This window comes from Chrysemys picta, chromosome 3 (assembly GCF_011386835.1).
Source record: "Chrysemys picta bellii isolate R12L10 chromosome 3, ASM1138683v2, whole genome shotgun sequence".
Classification (NCBI taxonomy): domain Eukaryota; kingdom Metazoa; phylum Chordata; order Testudines; family Emydidae; genus Chrysemys; species Chrysemys picta.
In genome coordinates this window covers 102,532,528-102,546,891 of record NC_088793.1, presented here as the reverse complement: position 1 = coordinate 102,546,891, position 14,364 = coordinate 102,532,528, and the positions used below count along the sequence as shown (strand labels likewise).

General features: G+C 38.8%; 1 protein-coding gene across 32 annotated transcripts in view; it reads right to left on the bottom strand.

The window, feature by feature from the left end:
- EYA4 (EYA transcriptional coactivator and phosphatase 4) overlaps positions 1-14,364 on the bottom strand; it is a 228,788-nt gene that overhangs the window by 24,805 nt on the left and 189,619 nt on the right. For all 32 annotated transcript variants that reach the window (XR_010599667.1, XR_010599666.1, XR_010599668.1 and 29 more), the window contains 2 exons: positions 8,402-8,538; positions 6,638-6,721 (listed from right to left, as the gene is read on the bottom strand). Coding sequence is in view for 29 of the 32 variants with exons in the window: in XM_024113356.3 (XP_023969124.1) it covers positions 6,638-6,721; positions 8,402-8,538 (221 nt within the window). In the remaining 3 variants the exon portion in view is untranslated. The remainder of the gene's footprint in view (positions 1-6,637; positions 6,722-8,401; positions 8,539-14,364) is intronic.

The following is a 14,364-nucleotide window of genomic DNA, read 5'->3' as shown; positions in this document are numbered from 1 at the left end:
ACAACAGCAGCAGCCCTTTGGCCTTTACAGGCATGCTCTGTAGCCAGATATTACTAGTATTCAATGGAGTCTGGATCAGCGACAGCTCTTCTCTATAGCAAAAATACCAGTGCTTTTAGTTACGTTAGTAGAGGGTATAAATTGGAGCCAGAGTGTCTGGACTTCTATGCTAGATTGAGCCATCACTGGAATGCCTCCTAGGAGACTAAGTAAAAATATCTCAGCAGAACCAATATTTATGTTTTGAGGAGGAGAGAATCATGATAGGGTCCCAGATAAAGTCCTAACTTCATAGTTTCATTAGTGGCAGCATATTGTTCAATACCACCAGGAAGAGCAGGTGGTGGCAAGAAATGCTCACAGAATCCTTTTACTTATTGTATTCAAATACAATGAAAACAAGCTTTTTATATTATTGTCTCTAGTTCTGTATAAATCAACATAAAAAACTTGAACAATGGTGGGAGAATACACCTATAAAAGGGCATATTGCTGAACTTAATAGGAATAGCACTGTCCCTTGGAAAAACTTTGCCTCACAAGTGGAAATGTTAGAGTTAAATGTTAATGTTGCTGGCCTAATGGCACTTCTAGTGTCAGGTGGGAGCCTCAGGTTTAAGTCCAACTCTCTCTCTTTGGGGAGACTCATTCTGGGAGGGTGTTATGGAGGCTGGAGAAGAGGAAGAGTGCGCGCTGTTGATGGACTGCACAGTGAGTTCCTATCTATCACTCCTGGGATGAAAGTAGGGGGTTGACAACAAGAGAATTTAAGAGCAAAATGAGAGGTCCTGAGTCATCTGATCGAAATACAGGAAACAATCAATGCAGCTGAATTATTTTTTTTTTAAAGTATACTAGTGCTGGTGAACGGTGGCAGCTGGGAGATGGTATAGCATGGGTAGTAACAAGTACCTCCTAGCTAATGTAACTCAACTCTGACCTGGAGCGACAATCACAAGCGCGAGAGGATAGCGTGGTCTTCATGGGCCAGTCTCTATTTTTGGGCTCTCTTCAGAGACTGTCATCAAAGGGTGATCATGAAGTGTTAATACGGTGGTGATTTTTTGTGGTGTGAGCATTTGTCCTGTGAGATACCACCAACTTGTTATCATATGCCATCAAAACAGCTGCCATGTTTCAATCACAAACAAGGCTGGCCAAATTTGAACCAGTTAACACTAGGGCCCAACCAAATTCACGGCTGTGAAAAATGCATTACGGACTGTGAAATCTGATTGCCCCCATAAAATCTGGCTATTGTAGGGGAGGGGGGCTCCTACCATGTGCCGGGCTCCAGCTGCTTGTCCCAGCTGGGCTGGGACCCACCTCTGGGAACCTCCCACACCTGCAGGAAGCTCTGAAGGCAGCACACCCACAGAGCTTCCTGCAGCCAGGGGAGGTTCCTAGAGGTGGATCTGACCTGGCCCTGGGAGTGGTCCCTGCAGGAAGTCATGTCCCTCCCCAGCTCGGCAGGGACTAATGCAATGGTTACCTGCTGTGGTAGGAGCCCCCAGCTGGGACATCCTCAGCTTTGCCCTTCCCTGGCTCCGGGCCCAGCATTCAGGTGTTAAAGGGGCCTTGGGGTGGGGAGGGAACCACGGCACCCACCTGACCATGGGGCCCTGGGCAGTCGCCCAGCTGTAAGGTTGGCCCTGCCTCCTAACCCAAGTAACAACCTCCCCATATCCTGCGACTTCACTGCTCTCTGGCCACCCAGCTCTGAAGGCAGCGCCGCCCGCCAGCAGCAGTGCAAACGTAAGGGTGCAATCCCATGACCCCTTTTGGGTCAGGACCCCCACGGTTACAATACCATGAAACTTCAGATGTAAACATCTGAAACAGTGAGACTGATTATTTAAAAAATCCCAAGACTGTGAAATTGACCAAAATAGACTGTGAATTTGGTAGGGCCCCAGCAATAATCAATCCCCTGAGCCCCTTGTACACTGAATAATAATAATAAATAATAATAATAATTAATAATAAGAGGTATTAACTGGAAACAACTAAAAGATGTAGGTGGATTAGAAAAATCAGAAAATTGTCAAAAAAAGCCTAATACATTTTGGCACTAGCTTACATATGACTCAAATTGTAACAGTGCTTATCTACTTGATAAAAAAGTTGGCAGGTTCCATACACTTTCACGATAGAGTAGAATTTTGACTTTTCTCTTAAAATATACTGTAGGGTTTGATCTGTTGAATTGTACTGTCATATTTTGCACTTTTTTTTAAGGCTGTCTAAAACATCATCCTGAATTCTCCGTAACACACGTTCAAGTTTGGAGAACTAAGACTTTTTCTTCTGCAGTGCCATGAAAGGCAGTCATTCTTTTTTACCAGCCTGAACTTTGACTTATGGTATTTTTGGAGCATCTTTGCCCTTTGGATTGACTTTAAAGAAATAAATGATTTTACCACGTTAGAAATGCTAACACTAAGTATAGCTTATTCAGCTACAAAACAGTGAGAAATCACTGGGACATAATAGAGAGAAGAATACATATTGTTAATAAGAGAACAGGAATGTACTTCATAAAATTTAACAGATGATGACAGTCTCCTAACACATGTCCTGTCACATCAACAAATCCTTATTTAAGAGTTTAGCATTGTAGAAAACTATATGTGCCAACTGGTGCTCAGCTGCAAAAACCATCATCAGCCACACAGGTCATAACCGAACAGCTCAGATACCAATGATCATAATTTGCTACTGCAGTAAATAATTAAAAATAGAAGTGTACTAATTTTATGGTGCATGAAGAGCATCAACAAATGAGATGAGCAAAGTAACCTTACCTTACAAGCTGAAAGACAGACATATTTAGAGAACATAAAATAATTAACTCTGGAAAGTCCAATAAAAAAAAATCAGACAATTAATTAAAAAGTCACAATTAAGTGATCTCTTGTAGCTCTGCACTGACCAAACTCAAACATGCAAAGCCTCTCTCGCTTCAAGGGAAAACTGCAAGCTAGTCTTTCAATTGGCTCCCTCCCATGAAGAAGCAATTTGCCATATATTTTAATGAGACATTTACAATCTTGCTCATAATGTTAAAAAAATCTTCATTCAATCTGTCACAGTTTGTTAATACTACTACTACTATTATTTATATTACACCAGTCAGGGACAGTCTAGATACTACTTAGTCCTGCCTCAGTTCAGGGGACTGGGCTAGATGACCCCTTCCACAGTTCTAGATTTCTATGATTTTCTGATTGCAGTCCCATATAGAAGTCCAAAATGAAATCAGGATCACCGTTCTCTTCTCCCTTAGGCTACTGCCTGTGGAGAAGGAGGGTGAGATTTAAAAGAAGAATTTTTAATCTGCTGGTCCCTCTATGGCTCTGTACTGACCTTGCATACAAACAGTTTGCCAGTCTGACGGTGACACTGAGCTAAGTTGGCTCTCTACTTCCATGCACAGCCATAATGACAATAGAGCACTAAGGCCTAAAAGATATATATTTTGTTTCCTCCTGGTCACAGCAAGAAATAGGGCAAAGAGAAGAACAAGAGATGGCAGATGTGTTTAGATGGGGAATAGTTGAGGGTGTGTATATATATATCCATCTGCACATTCAGAGTGCCTGTATAAATGTTAGAATAGTAGAACAAAGGTGAAACCCTGGAAAATGGTCCAGCTAAGTACCAGTATAATCCCAGAATTTCACACCTTGAAAATGCAATTTGACCACTCTGTTCACCATAAAATGCTCTCTCCCTATTTATAGTAGCACCATTCTAATCACTCACTAGAAAACTTTGAAAAACGTACTGAGAGACCCTTGTCCTTCTGTCTCATTTTATCTTATATTTTCTCTTTTGGGAGAAAATTTGTTTTATTAAACAATAAAAGACAACACAATATACAGTAAAAACATATTTACAAAAAGAGTTGAGACTCAGGGGACACAGGGTAAAGTACTCTGACAGTTTAAAGCCACACATCAAGGCACAGGTTGGGAGCTGTGCTGCCCTCAATACTAGGAGACAATACAGGGGAAAGTGTAGGACTCAGTGCTTTAATTCTATACCACCGGCTGTTTAAACTGGCCTTAAACCAACTTTATGCCACTGGAGGAGCACAATCACAAGAAAGGATCAATGCCCAAGATGTTTTTTGAAACAATGAAGTATAACTAGATTTTAGGTAATTATATGGCCTCTATTACCATAATATCCAAGTGCCTCGTTATCTTTAATGTATTCACCCTCACACCACCACTTCAAGGTAGGGATGATTATCCCCATTTTACAGATGGTGATCTAAGGCACAGAGAGGCTAAGTGATTTGGGCAAGGACTTGAAACACAGTCTCCCAAGCCTCAGTCTAGTGCCCTAACCAATGAACCATCCTTCCTCCATATAAAAAAAGAATATATGAAGTAACATATAAAATATTAGACAAGAATTTACTACATATTTGAGGCTCAATGATACATCATCATCCAAATATGTTTACCATAATACTAGGAAGATAACTGCTCTAGAAAAGAAAATATCTGCCATTTCTTAATTTACTCTGGGAATGACTCTGTATCCCTATGATTTTTATTTTACTATGTCTAGCAGTATGAAAACAGGAGCTTTTTTATTTAAGAAATCCTCTGTCGTGGGTCATCGTCACTTGAAGTCTTGGATCCTGATTCTAATCTCAGTAGCATAAATCAATTAATTTCACTTTCACTTGAGTTACTCCGGACCCATGGAAATAAATTCATAATCTCTATCTGATATCACAACTGGTTGCTGTAAATAGTCATTACCACATATTCTGGCTTTCGATGGGGAATAAATTGCAAGAGCAGATGAGTTTTTACAAAGCAGTGATGCTGTTTTCATCTAAATGTCCCTACAGATATGGGGGGGGAGAGGGGAGGAAGGAAGGAAAAAAAAAACCCCAAGAGAAGGAAACCAAAAAGATATCTCTGTCTAGAATACTTTTCAAAGTTATCCAGAAAGGAGTGATAGCTCTGTAACATATTTCAATTTAAAAAGCTTTGCACCTATAATGATAAATAATTTCTTAATTGTTAATATCTGTGATGGAGAAAAATATTGCATCAGAATAGTTATACCATCCAAAAGGCTGCAAGCACACTTGGATTAAAATTACAAGTAACTGAATCATTGGGTCAAGTATAGCAACTCCACATTCAATGGTGATATAAATGATGTAAGTTGCATGTTTGGTCTGATTCTTCTCTCACTTACAGAGGTATAAAAAAGGAGTAATTTTGTCAAAGTGAATAGAATTATATTTTTTGTAAAAATAGCATTAGAAGAGTGTGTAGGATGTACGGTAATATAAGTGGCAAAACAGTATAACATGCACTGATTTGGCACTGTGAAGGTGTAAAACAAGTGTTATTCGTACCAGAGCCGAATAGCTAATCTTATTTTAGCATTCCAGAACTGAGCTGATGAGTTTCCATGACAGACAAAAATTTACTAGCTTACCCTTTTCATAAACACCAGGAGAAACAACTACCTGTGTCTTCAAATACACATATTCATGCACATACGCCTGCAAACACCTCCGCATGTGCATTAATGCCAAACTCTCTTCCCTCTTTTTTTTTTTTAACAGAAACATGCTTCACACCTGTCGCTTTTTCTCTCTCCCTCTTTCTCACAGCCCCACACCTGTTTCCCATAACCATGCTACCCTGAAATTCATGGACTTCTCTATCTTCTAAGCTGCCACCCCCACCCAAATCATCAGCATTCATTCTGCCATCAGCCCTGCCAATGTCAGTGCAGCAAAAACCCTGAAGAAAATCTGTATAAAATGTTCCTTGCTCAGTAGGTAAGGAAATTCCTGTTGCTACTACTTCTGGGTTGCTTCTCCCTCTCTCTCCTGTCACTGCTGGCTGCTCATTGCTCCCTGTTCTTGGCTTCTTCTCCAGCAACCTTTGGATTTCTCAGTGGCAGAGAGGGGAGTAGTTGTGTACATTGAAATAACTGATTTGCAGCAGAGAGTGTGTCAGCCAGCGGCTTTGCCCAACCCAACAGCCATCCAAGAACACCAGCGACTCACCAGGAAGGCTGAGGTGTCAGAGAGTACATCATAAACCCAGAGCCTCCACCCTAAAGCTGAAGGTTAGACAGGTCTGCCCCCCACCCGTTTACTCTGACTTAACATTTTTCCTTTCCCTGCAAATTCATCAGTTCCATTTCCTTTTTCATCATCCAATTTACTCATTCCCTTTCCCCGCCCTGTTTCCAAATTTATCAGTTATTTCCCCTTTCCCACCAAATTTAGTACCCATTTGCAACAGCTTTTCAAAGCTGCACCAGAAACTTCAGCACCTCTCACTCAATGAAGCCTCCTCCTTACAGCTATAGCACCTACCTCAGCAATTCTACCTGTATTGGACCTCACATCTTACCTAAGGGTAGGCACCTCATCTGTCCCCTTGGCTGCTCCATTTGGGTAAATCACAACTTCTGTACCTCAGATTCCCAGTCTGTAAAATGGAGTTAATACTATTCACCTCCCTCCCTCACCAGGGCATATGAATGTTAATTAAGTTTTGTAAGGCACACTGAAAATGAAAAGCACAGTAAAAATGCCAAGTGTATCGATAGTCTGAAACTACTGTTGAATTAATGAGTCACATACTTTGCCATATTTTTGCGCATAGGATCCTGTAAGCAGCGAATGAAAAACGATGATAGTTTCATCCAAATCCCAAACAAATACACGCTGAAAACAGAAATGGAGACAAAATCAGTAATGTAATCAGGAAATAAGATTTATGATCCAAAATAAAAATCAGTCATGTCCTGTACTTTAAATAAGCCCTTAAGTGAGTAGGTTTGTTCTGAAAATCAGCATTGACAGTATATCTTAAGATGATCTATAAAAAACATTGAGGACATTAAGCTCTTCAATACTTTCCAATCTTTTAATTACTCTACAACCTTTACAAGGTTTCAAATATGTCACATACTATAGAATATTTTACTGGTCCAATAAAATATATTATCTCATCCACTTTGTCTCTCTAACATACTACAGATGTCAGTATACTTTGGGTCAATTACTTTGTTGTAAAGAGCTATTAATTTAAGGATAAATTCCACTCTCAGATTCTTATGTGCAACTCACACTGATTTCAATGGGTTTCTCCAATAGAGATAATATCAACTCCTAGTGCTAGTTTTACATGCCCCAAGTACTATTATGCCACAGTAATTCACATGGAATAAGGAATTTAAATAATATTTTTGGACAAAATGTCTTATTTTAACTTTTTAAGGAAAATTTCTTAGTGTTGATAAGAGGCTGTTTTTTTCTGAAAATGAAACTAAGGAAAGGAAAATGGAAATCTTCCCATAAATGTAAAAAATTACAACTGGTTAATTTAAAAAAATAGTTTGTGGAAAACTACAAAAAAAAAATCAGACAGTTCGTCCAAAATCAGGATAAAATTCCTCGCCCTCTGTACAAAAAGCTATGGCATCTGAGATTGATGCTAAGTGCTACAGTCAACCCTGTCCCTCCAGTAGAGATGCAGGGGCTGGAATAGCCAAGTGATAACAAAGTTGATTTCTGGTGATATATATGGAGATATGTACTACATAAACAGGGGGTGGAGCAATCCAATGATATTAGCAGAGTGCCAGTATCACAGTGGGAGGAAGCACATCACACAAATGTGCAGAACATTTCTCTGATCCCAGTGCTGGAATATACCATGCATACAATGAGTGTTGTTCTCCTTCTGTCACACTATGTCAGAACACTGCTAACACAGGGCTAACAAGAATATAATCACTCCACTCCTAGGACACTTGTGTTTTAAAACTTCATCTTGTACCTTAAGCAGATATATTTCTTTGCTACAGCCTTGATCTCTCAAATAGTGGTGCATAACTACTGAAGTCAATGACACTACTTACAGGGATAAAGTTAAAGTAGTCCTTAAGTGTTTGCAGGATTAGGGCCAAATACGGATGTCTCATACTTATGCATTCCTTTTTGTAATGCATCTTTTTACACTGAATATGTAGATAATTGGATTGATACATTTGAATGTTCTTATTTTAAAAAAGAAAGTTAAACAATACACAAAATAGAAGTTAATCAGAAAAAATATGAACAAAACCGTTAAATTGTTTTGTAGATCTATTCCACGTTAAATTGGAAGAGACAATATGCATGTATGTATCATGTTGACACGATCTTACTTTCAGTGTATTCATGTATACACTGTATCTGCCCCATATTGTATAAATGTAAAGTAACTGCTAGAAATCTAGTACTTTCAATTAATGATTCATATGGTTCATGCCATATTTTTAAAGCTTTAAACAGTTTCCACTGCTTTAATGTGCTGAATCTACCTTCAGTTTACCATTCATCAGTTACCAGAGGACATACCTCCAAGTCACTGTCCGGAGGGGGTGATGGATTATTCTTCCGCCCTCTACCCCGAGACTTTGACCCAGAACTCCGACACGTTCTCTCATCAAGATCTTTGATCGGTGTTGAGGGGCTCTGTACTGTGTCAAACTCCCCTGTAAATACAAAAATCCATGGAAAAAATAGTCAGCGTTTAATTTTTACAGAAGATATAAAAGCTTTAAAAATGTCTCTTTACACAGATTATATGCCAACCTAAACACACGATACACACATGCTATAAACATAAAATGCAGAAGAACAGTTCTCAATTTCAGTTTTACATAACCGGAAATTGCAGATGCCACAAATACATTCTGACTTTACCAAAGACAAACTTCAATAAATCTCCTTAGAAATGGAGAGATGGTTTAAATGCACTAATATTCACACAGATATAAAATAGTGAGGCATCAAAGTAAGCTTTCTGAAATACCATACTAATGGTCACATCATGCTTTTTTAAACATTTAAGGTGCGTATATCTCGTTTCCTATGCTAGGAAGTCAGCTAGACAGATTTCAACATCCTTTATTGCTGTGAAGACTCAACTTCAACTCCTCTCCGCACCAGCAGGAGACTCACCATCCTTTCCCTAAATATGGAGGACATCCTAAATACTCCTGCAGACATCAGAAACCCCAACCACCTCGTCCTGTCTGACAGACTAACAGCCTAATCTCCTCATCCGTCTCCCTACTCTCTTCCTACTGCTACCAGCACTATGCCAGGTCATCCCTCTATCTTCTAATCCTGATTTACCCATTGTAATCCACTTTACTGCTGCTGGTCATAAACATGGGTGGAGGTCAACCGAGAGCTGTGAGCAGGATAAGGCAGGTCACATTGGGAAGGTTGGATGGAGAAAGAGAATGGAGCTACCTAGGAGGGATTGTTTGAGACTTGCTCCACCCCATCCTCCAGTAACCAGAAATCCTCCTTCCTTCCAAGCTTATCACTACTAGTGCACCTCCAGAAACTTCTGGTGACATATCTAGGGACTGGCTAATATAGCCAGTTTCGTAAGTGTGAAAAGACATGAATCCTCCCCCTTTTGTCTGCCTTAATAATGATTTCATGGCTATTTCACAATAGCAATGGAGTACAGCTATACCTGACATCTTCCAAAGTGTTCAATGAACTGATTCAAGGATTGATTTTCTAATCTGTTGGGTTCTATGCTACTGTGCGAGATGGTTCTTTAAAATATATTGAAGGATGATGCCCAGACATAACTATCTGTTCCACCTTGTATTTAGTTGTGACACTCTGAGTACCTTTCCCAGACCTGAAGAAGAGCTCTGTGGACCTCGAAAGTGTCTCTCTTTCATCAACAGAAGCTGGTCCATAAGCGCTATTGCCTCATAGACTTTAAGGTCAGAAGGGACCATCATGATCTTCTAGTCTGACCTCCTGCACAACGCAGGCCATAGAATCTCACCCATCCACTCCTGTAATAAACCTCTGACCTATGTCTGAGCTACTGAAGTCCTCAACTTGTGGTTTAAAGACTTCAAGGTGCAGAGAATCCTCCAGCAAGTGACCCGTGCTCTATGCTGCAGAGGAAGGCAACCCCCCCGCCCCGGGCCTCTGCCAATCTGCCCTGGAGGAAAATTCCTTCCCAACCCCAAATATGACGATCAGCTAAACCTTGAGCATGTGGGCAAGACTCACCAGCCAGACACCAGAAAGAAATCTCTGTAGTAACTCAGATCCCACCCTCTCTAGTGTCCCATTACAGGCCATTGGGCATATTTACCGCTAATAGTTAAAGATCAATTAATTGCCAAAATTAGGCTATCCGATCATACTGTCCCTTTCATAAACTTATCAAGCTTAGTCTTGAAGCCAGATACTGTGGGGGCAGTATGAAACACTTTTCAATTAGGATGATTGAAACAAAGAGAGCTGGCTTTGGGAGGCCTAAATCAAGGGTGACAGTGTGAGCAGCATCAATTCTTTATTAATTATTAGTATTAATATTACCATAGCACTTAGGAGGCCTAATCATGGACCTAGACCCCACTGTACTTTAAATGTTGTACAAACACAGAACAAAAACATGGTCCTGCTCCCCATAGAGTTTATAATCAAGCCAAATTGCTCAATATTAAGGAATGTATAAGTTCAATTGGCAATTCTTTCCGTTTTCTTCCTGACTTTCTTTTCTAAGAACATTTTTATTAGGGTCACAAGTGAATAATATAGGCTGTTTGAACCTACATATATTATATGGCAAGAGAAAGAACAGGTCACACAGGTCAATCTAAGAACATTTTAAAGTTTACATACACAAAGGCAAACCATTTAAAAATCTGTAATCAAACCACAGTAACTCAATAACATGTACATATTGCAGTTAAACACGCTACCTGAACTCTGTCCTCATCACTGTCCACCCAGCAATCAAAATCAGAAAAAACTTCGTCTCAAAATTGGCCAGTCAATGACCCTAAACTGTATAGTCATAACTTACATACAGAGATATTAATATCTTTACAGACTATTAAAAAGGTGAAGGAGGTATCCAGTGGCAGCCAGTCTAGGCTTGATTCTGACAAACAGTTATTTTTTGTGGTTATTAATCTGAAGGTAGAAAGATAGGTAGAAGACAATTTGGGTGAAAGTGACAGTGAAATGATCGATTTCATGATTCTAAGGAGAGAAAGAAGTAAAAGCACCACAATAAGGACAATGGACTTCAAAAAAAAAAAAAAAAAGCAAACTGAGAGCACTAGTAGGTAAGGTTCCATGAAAAGAAAATCTAATGGAAAAAGGAGTTTGGGAGAATTGGCAGATTCTCAGAGACACAATATTAAAGACACAAGAGCAAACTCTCACAATGATAAGGAAAGATAGGAAAACCAGTAAGAGGCCAATATGCTCGTTAATAATGTGAAAATCAAAAAGGAATCCTACAAAGAGGGGAAACGTGAATAAATTGCTAAGGATGAATACAAAAGAATGGTAAAGGCATGTCAGGACAAAATCAGAAAGGCTAAAGCACAAAATGAGTTACACCTAGCAAGGGACATAACAGTTAAGAAGAGGTTCTATAAGTACATTAAGGACAAGAGAAAGACAAAGGAAAATTTAAGTCCATTATTTAGCAGCAGGGAATTAGAGCTAGTAATGGAGATATCCCATCTCCTAGAACTGGAAGGGACCTTGAAAGGTCATCGAGTCCAGCCCCCTGACTTCACTAGCAGGACCAAGTACTGATTTTGCCCCAGATCCCCAAGTGGCCCCCTCAAGGATTGAACTCACAACCCTGGGTTTAGCAAGCCAATGCTCAAACCACTGAGCTATCCCTCCCCCCTTGATGGATGACATCAAGAAGGCTGAGGTGTGAAAAACCTATTTTGCTGCAGTCTTCACTAAAAAGGTTGTTTGTGACCAAATGCTTAAGACAATATTAACAACAAGGGGGAACAGATTAAAAATATGTAGATAGTAGGGCTGTCAAGTGATTAAAAAAATTAATCATGATTAATTGTACTGTTAAACAATAGAATACAATGTATATAAATATTTTTGGATGTTTTCCACATTTTCAAATATATTGATTTCAATTACAACACAGAATAAAAAGTGTAATGTGCTCACTTTATATTTATTTTTATTATAAATATTTGTACTGTAAAAATAAAATAAATAATTTTTCAATTCACTTAATACAAGTACTGTAGTGAAATCTCTTTATCATGAAACTTGAACTTACAAATGTAGAGTTATGTACAAAAAATAACTGCATTAAAAAATAAAACAATGTAAAACTTTACAGCCTACAAGCCCACTTCTTGTTCAGCCAATCGCTCAAACAAGTCTGTTTACATTTGCAGGAGATAATGCTGCCTGCTTCTTGTTTACAATGTCACCCAAAGTGAGAACAGGCGTTCTCATGGCACTGTTGTAGCCAGCATCGCAAGATATTTACGTGCCAGATGCGCTAAAGATTCATATGTCCCTTTATGTTTCAATCCCCATTCCATAGGACATGCGTCCATGCTGATGATGGGTTCTGCTTGATAACGATCCAAAACAGTGCAGAACAACGTATGTTCATTTTCATCATCTGAGTCAGATGTCACCAGCAGAAGGTTGATTTTTCTTTTTTGGTGGTTCAGGTTCTGTAGTTTCCGCATCAGAGTGTTGCTCTTTTAAAACTTCTGAAAGCATGCTCCACACCTCGTCCCTCTCAGATTTTGGAAGGCACTTCAGATTCTTAAATCTTAGGTCGAATACTGTAGCTATCTTTAGAAATCTCACATTGGCACCTTCTTTGAGTTTTGTCAAATCTGCAGTGAAAGTGTTCTTAAAACGAACAACATGCTGGGTCATCATCTGAGACTGCTATAACATGGAATATATGGCAGAGCATCATCAGTATGGAAGCACGTCCTTTGGACTGGTGGCCAAAGCATGAATGTTTAGCATATCTGGCACATAAATACCTTGCAATGCCGGTACAAATGTGTCATGCGAACATCTGTTCTCACTTTCACATGACATTGTAAATATGTGGGCAGCATTATCTCCTGTAAATGTAAACAAACTTGTTTGTCTTAGGTCTGGTCTACAATGGGGGGAGGGATCAATCTAAGTTACGCAACTTCAGCTACGTTATTCACGTAGCTGAAGTCTACGTACTTAGATCTACTTATTGCGGTGTCTTCACTACAGTGAGTCGACTGCTGACACTACCCCGTTGACTCAACCTGCACCTCTCACTGAGCTGGAATACAGGAGTCAACGGGAGAGCACTCGGGAATCGATTTATCGCGTCCAGACTAGACACAATAAAATCGATCCCCGCTGGATTGATCACTGCCTGCTGATCCGGCTGGTAGTGAAAACATACCCTTAGCGACTGGCTTCACAAGAGGTAGGACTGAGTGGCTTGTAGGCTCTAAAGTTTTACATTGTTTTGTTTTTGAGTGCAGTTATGTAACAAAAAAATTTTACATTTGTAAGTTGTGCTTTCATGATAAAGAGATTGCACTATGCTACTTGTATGAAGTGAATTGAAAAATACTATTTCTTTAATGATTTTTACAGTGCAAATTTTTGTAATAAACATAATATAAAGTGAGTAGTGTATACTTTGTATTCTGTGTAGTAATTGAAATCAATATATTTGAAAATGTAGAAAAACATCCAAAAATATTTAATACATTTCTATTGGTATTCTATTGTTTAACAGTGCGATTAAAACTGCAATTAATCTGAGTTAATTGTATGAGTTATCTGCAATTAATCGACAGCCCTAGTAGATAAATTAGATGTATTCAAGTTAGCAAGGGCTGCCACAATTCACCCTAAGGTACTTAAGGAACTAGCTGAAGCAATTTCTAAACCATTAGCGATTATCTTTGAGAACTCATGGAGGATAGATGAGGTCCCAAAGGTCTAGAGAAGGGCAAACAGAGCACCTATCTTTAAAAAGGGGGAACAGAGAGGACCCAGGGAATTACAGACACTTGGTTGAGTGAATTTACAGATTTCTAGTAAAAAATAATTCTTTGTATTGCCATTAAGTAAACCATTTAGCTCATTATTCCTCTTAGTGAACAATGTGCCAAAGGTTGTTAAATAAGTAAAATGGAACAATGAGGAGTGTCTTCAAAGTTTTTATTATGTCCGGATTAGATTAAAACCCTGTTTGTCATGTGAGGGAATTAAAAGAATTCCAAACTTTCCTAAAATCTATGAAACCACTTAAAGCCCACACAAATGACAAATGCACAATTATGATCTGATACAGATATTCAATTATACACAACTGAAGAAATGGAAATCTGTGTGTGTGTGTGTATATACATATTATATTATATATATATATATATATATATATATATATATATATATATATATATATATATATATATATATATATATATACACACGTGTGTATATACATATTATATTATTATATATATATA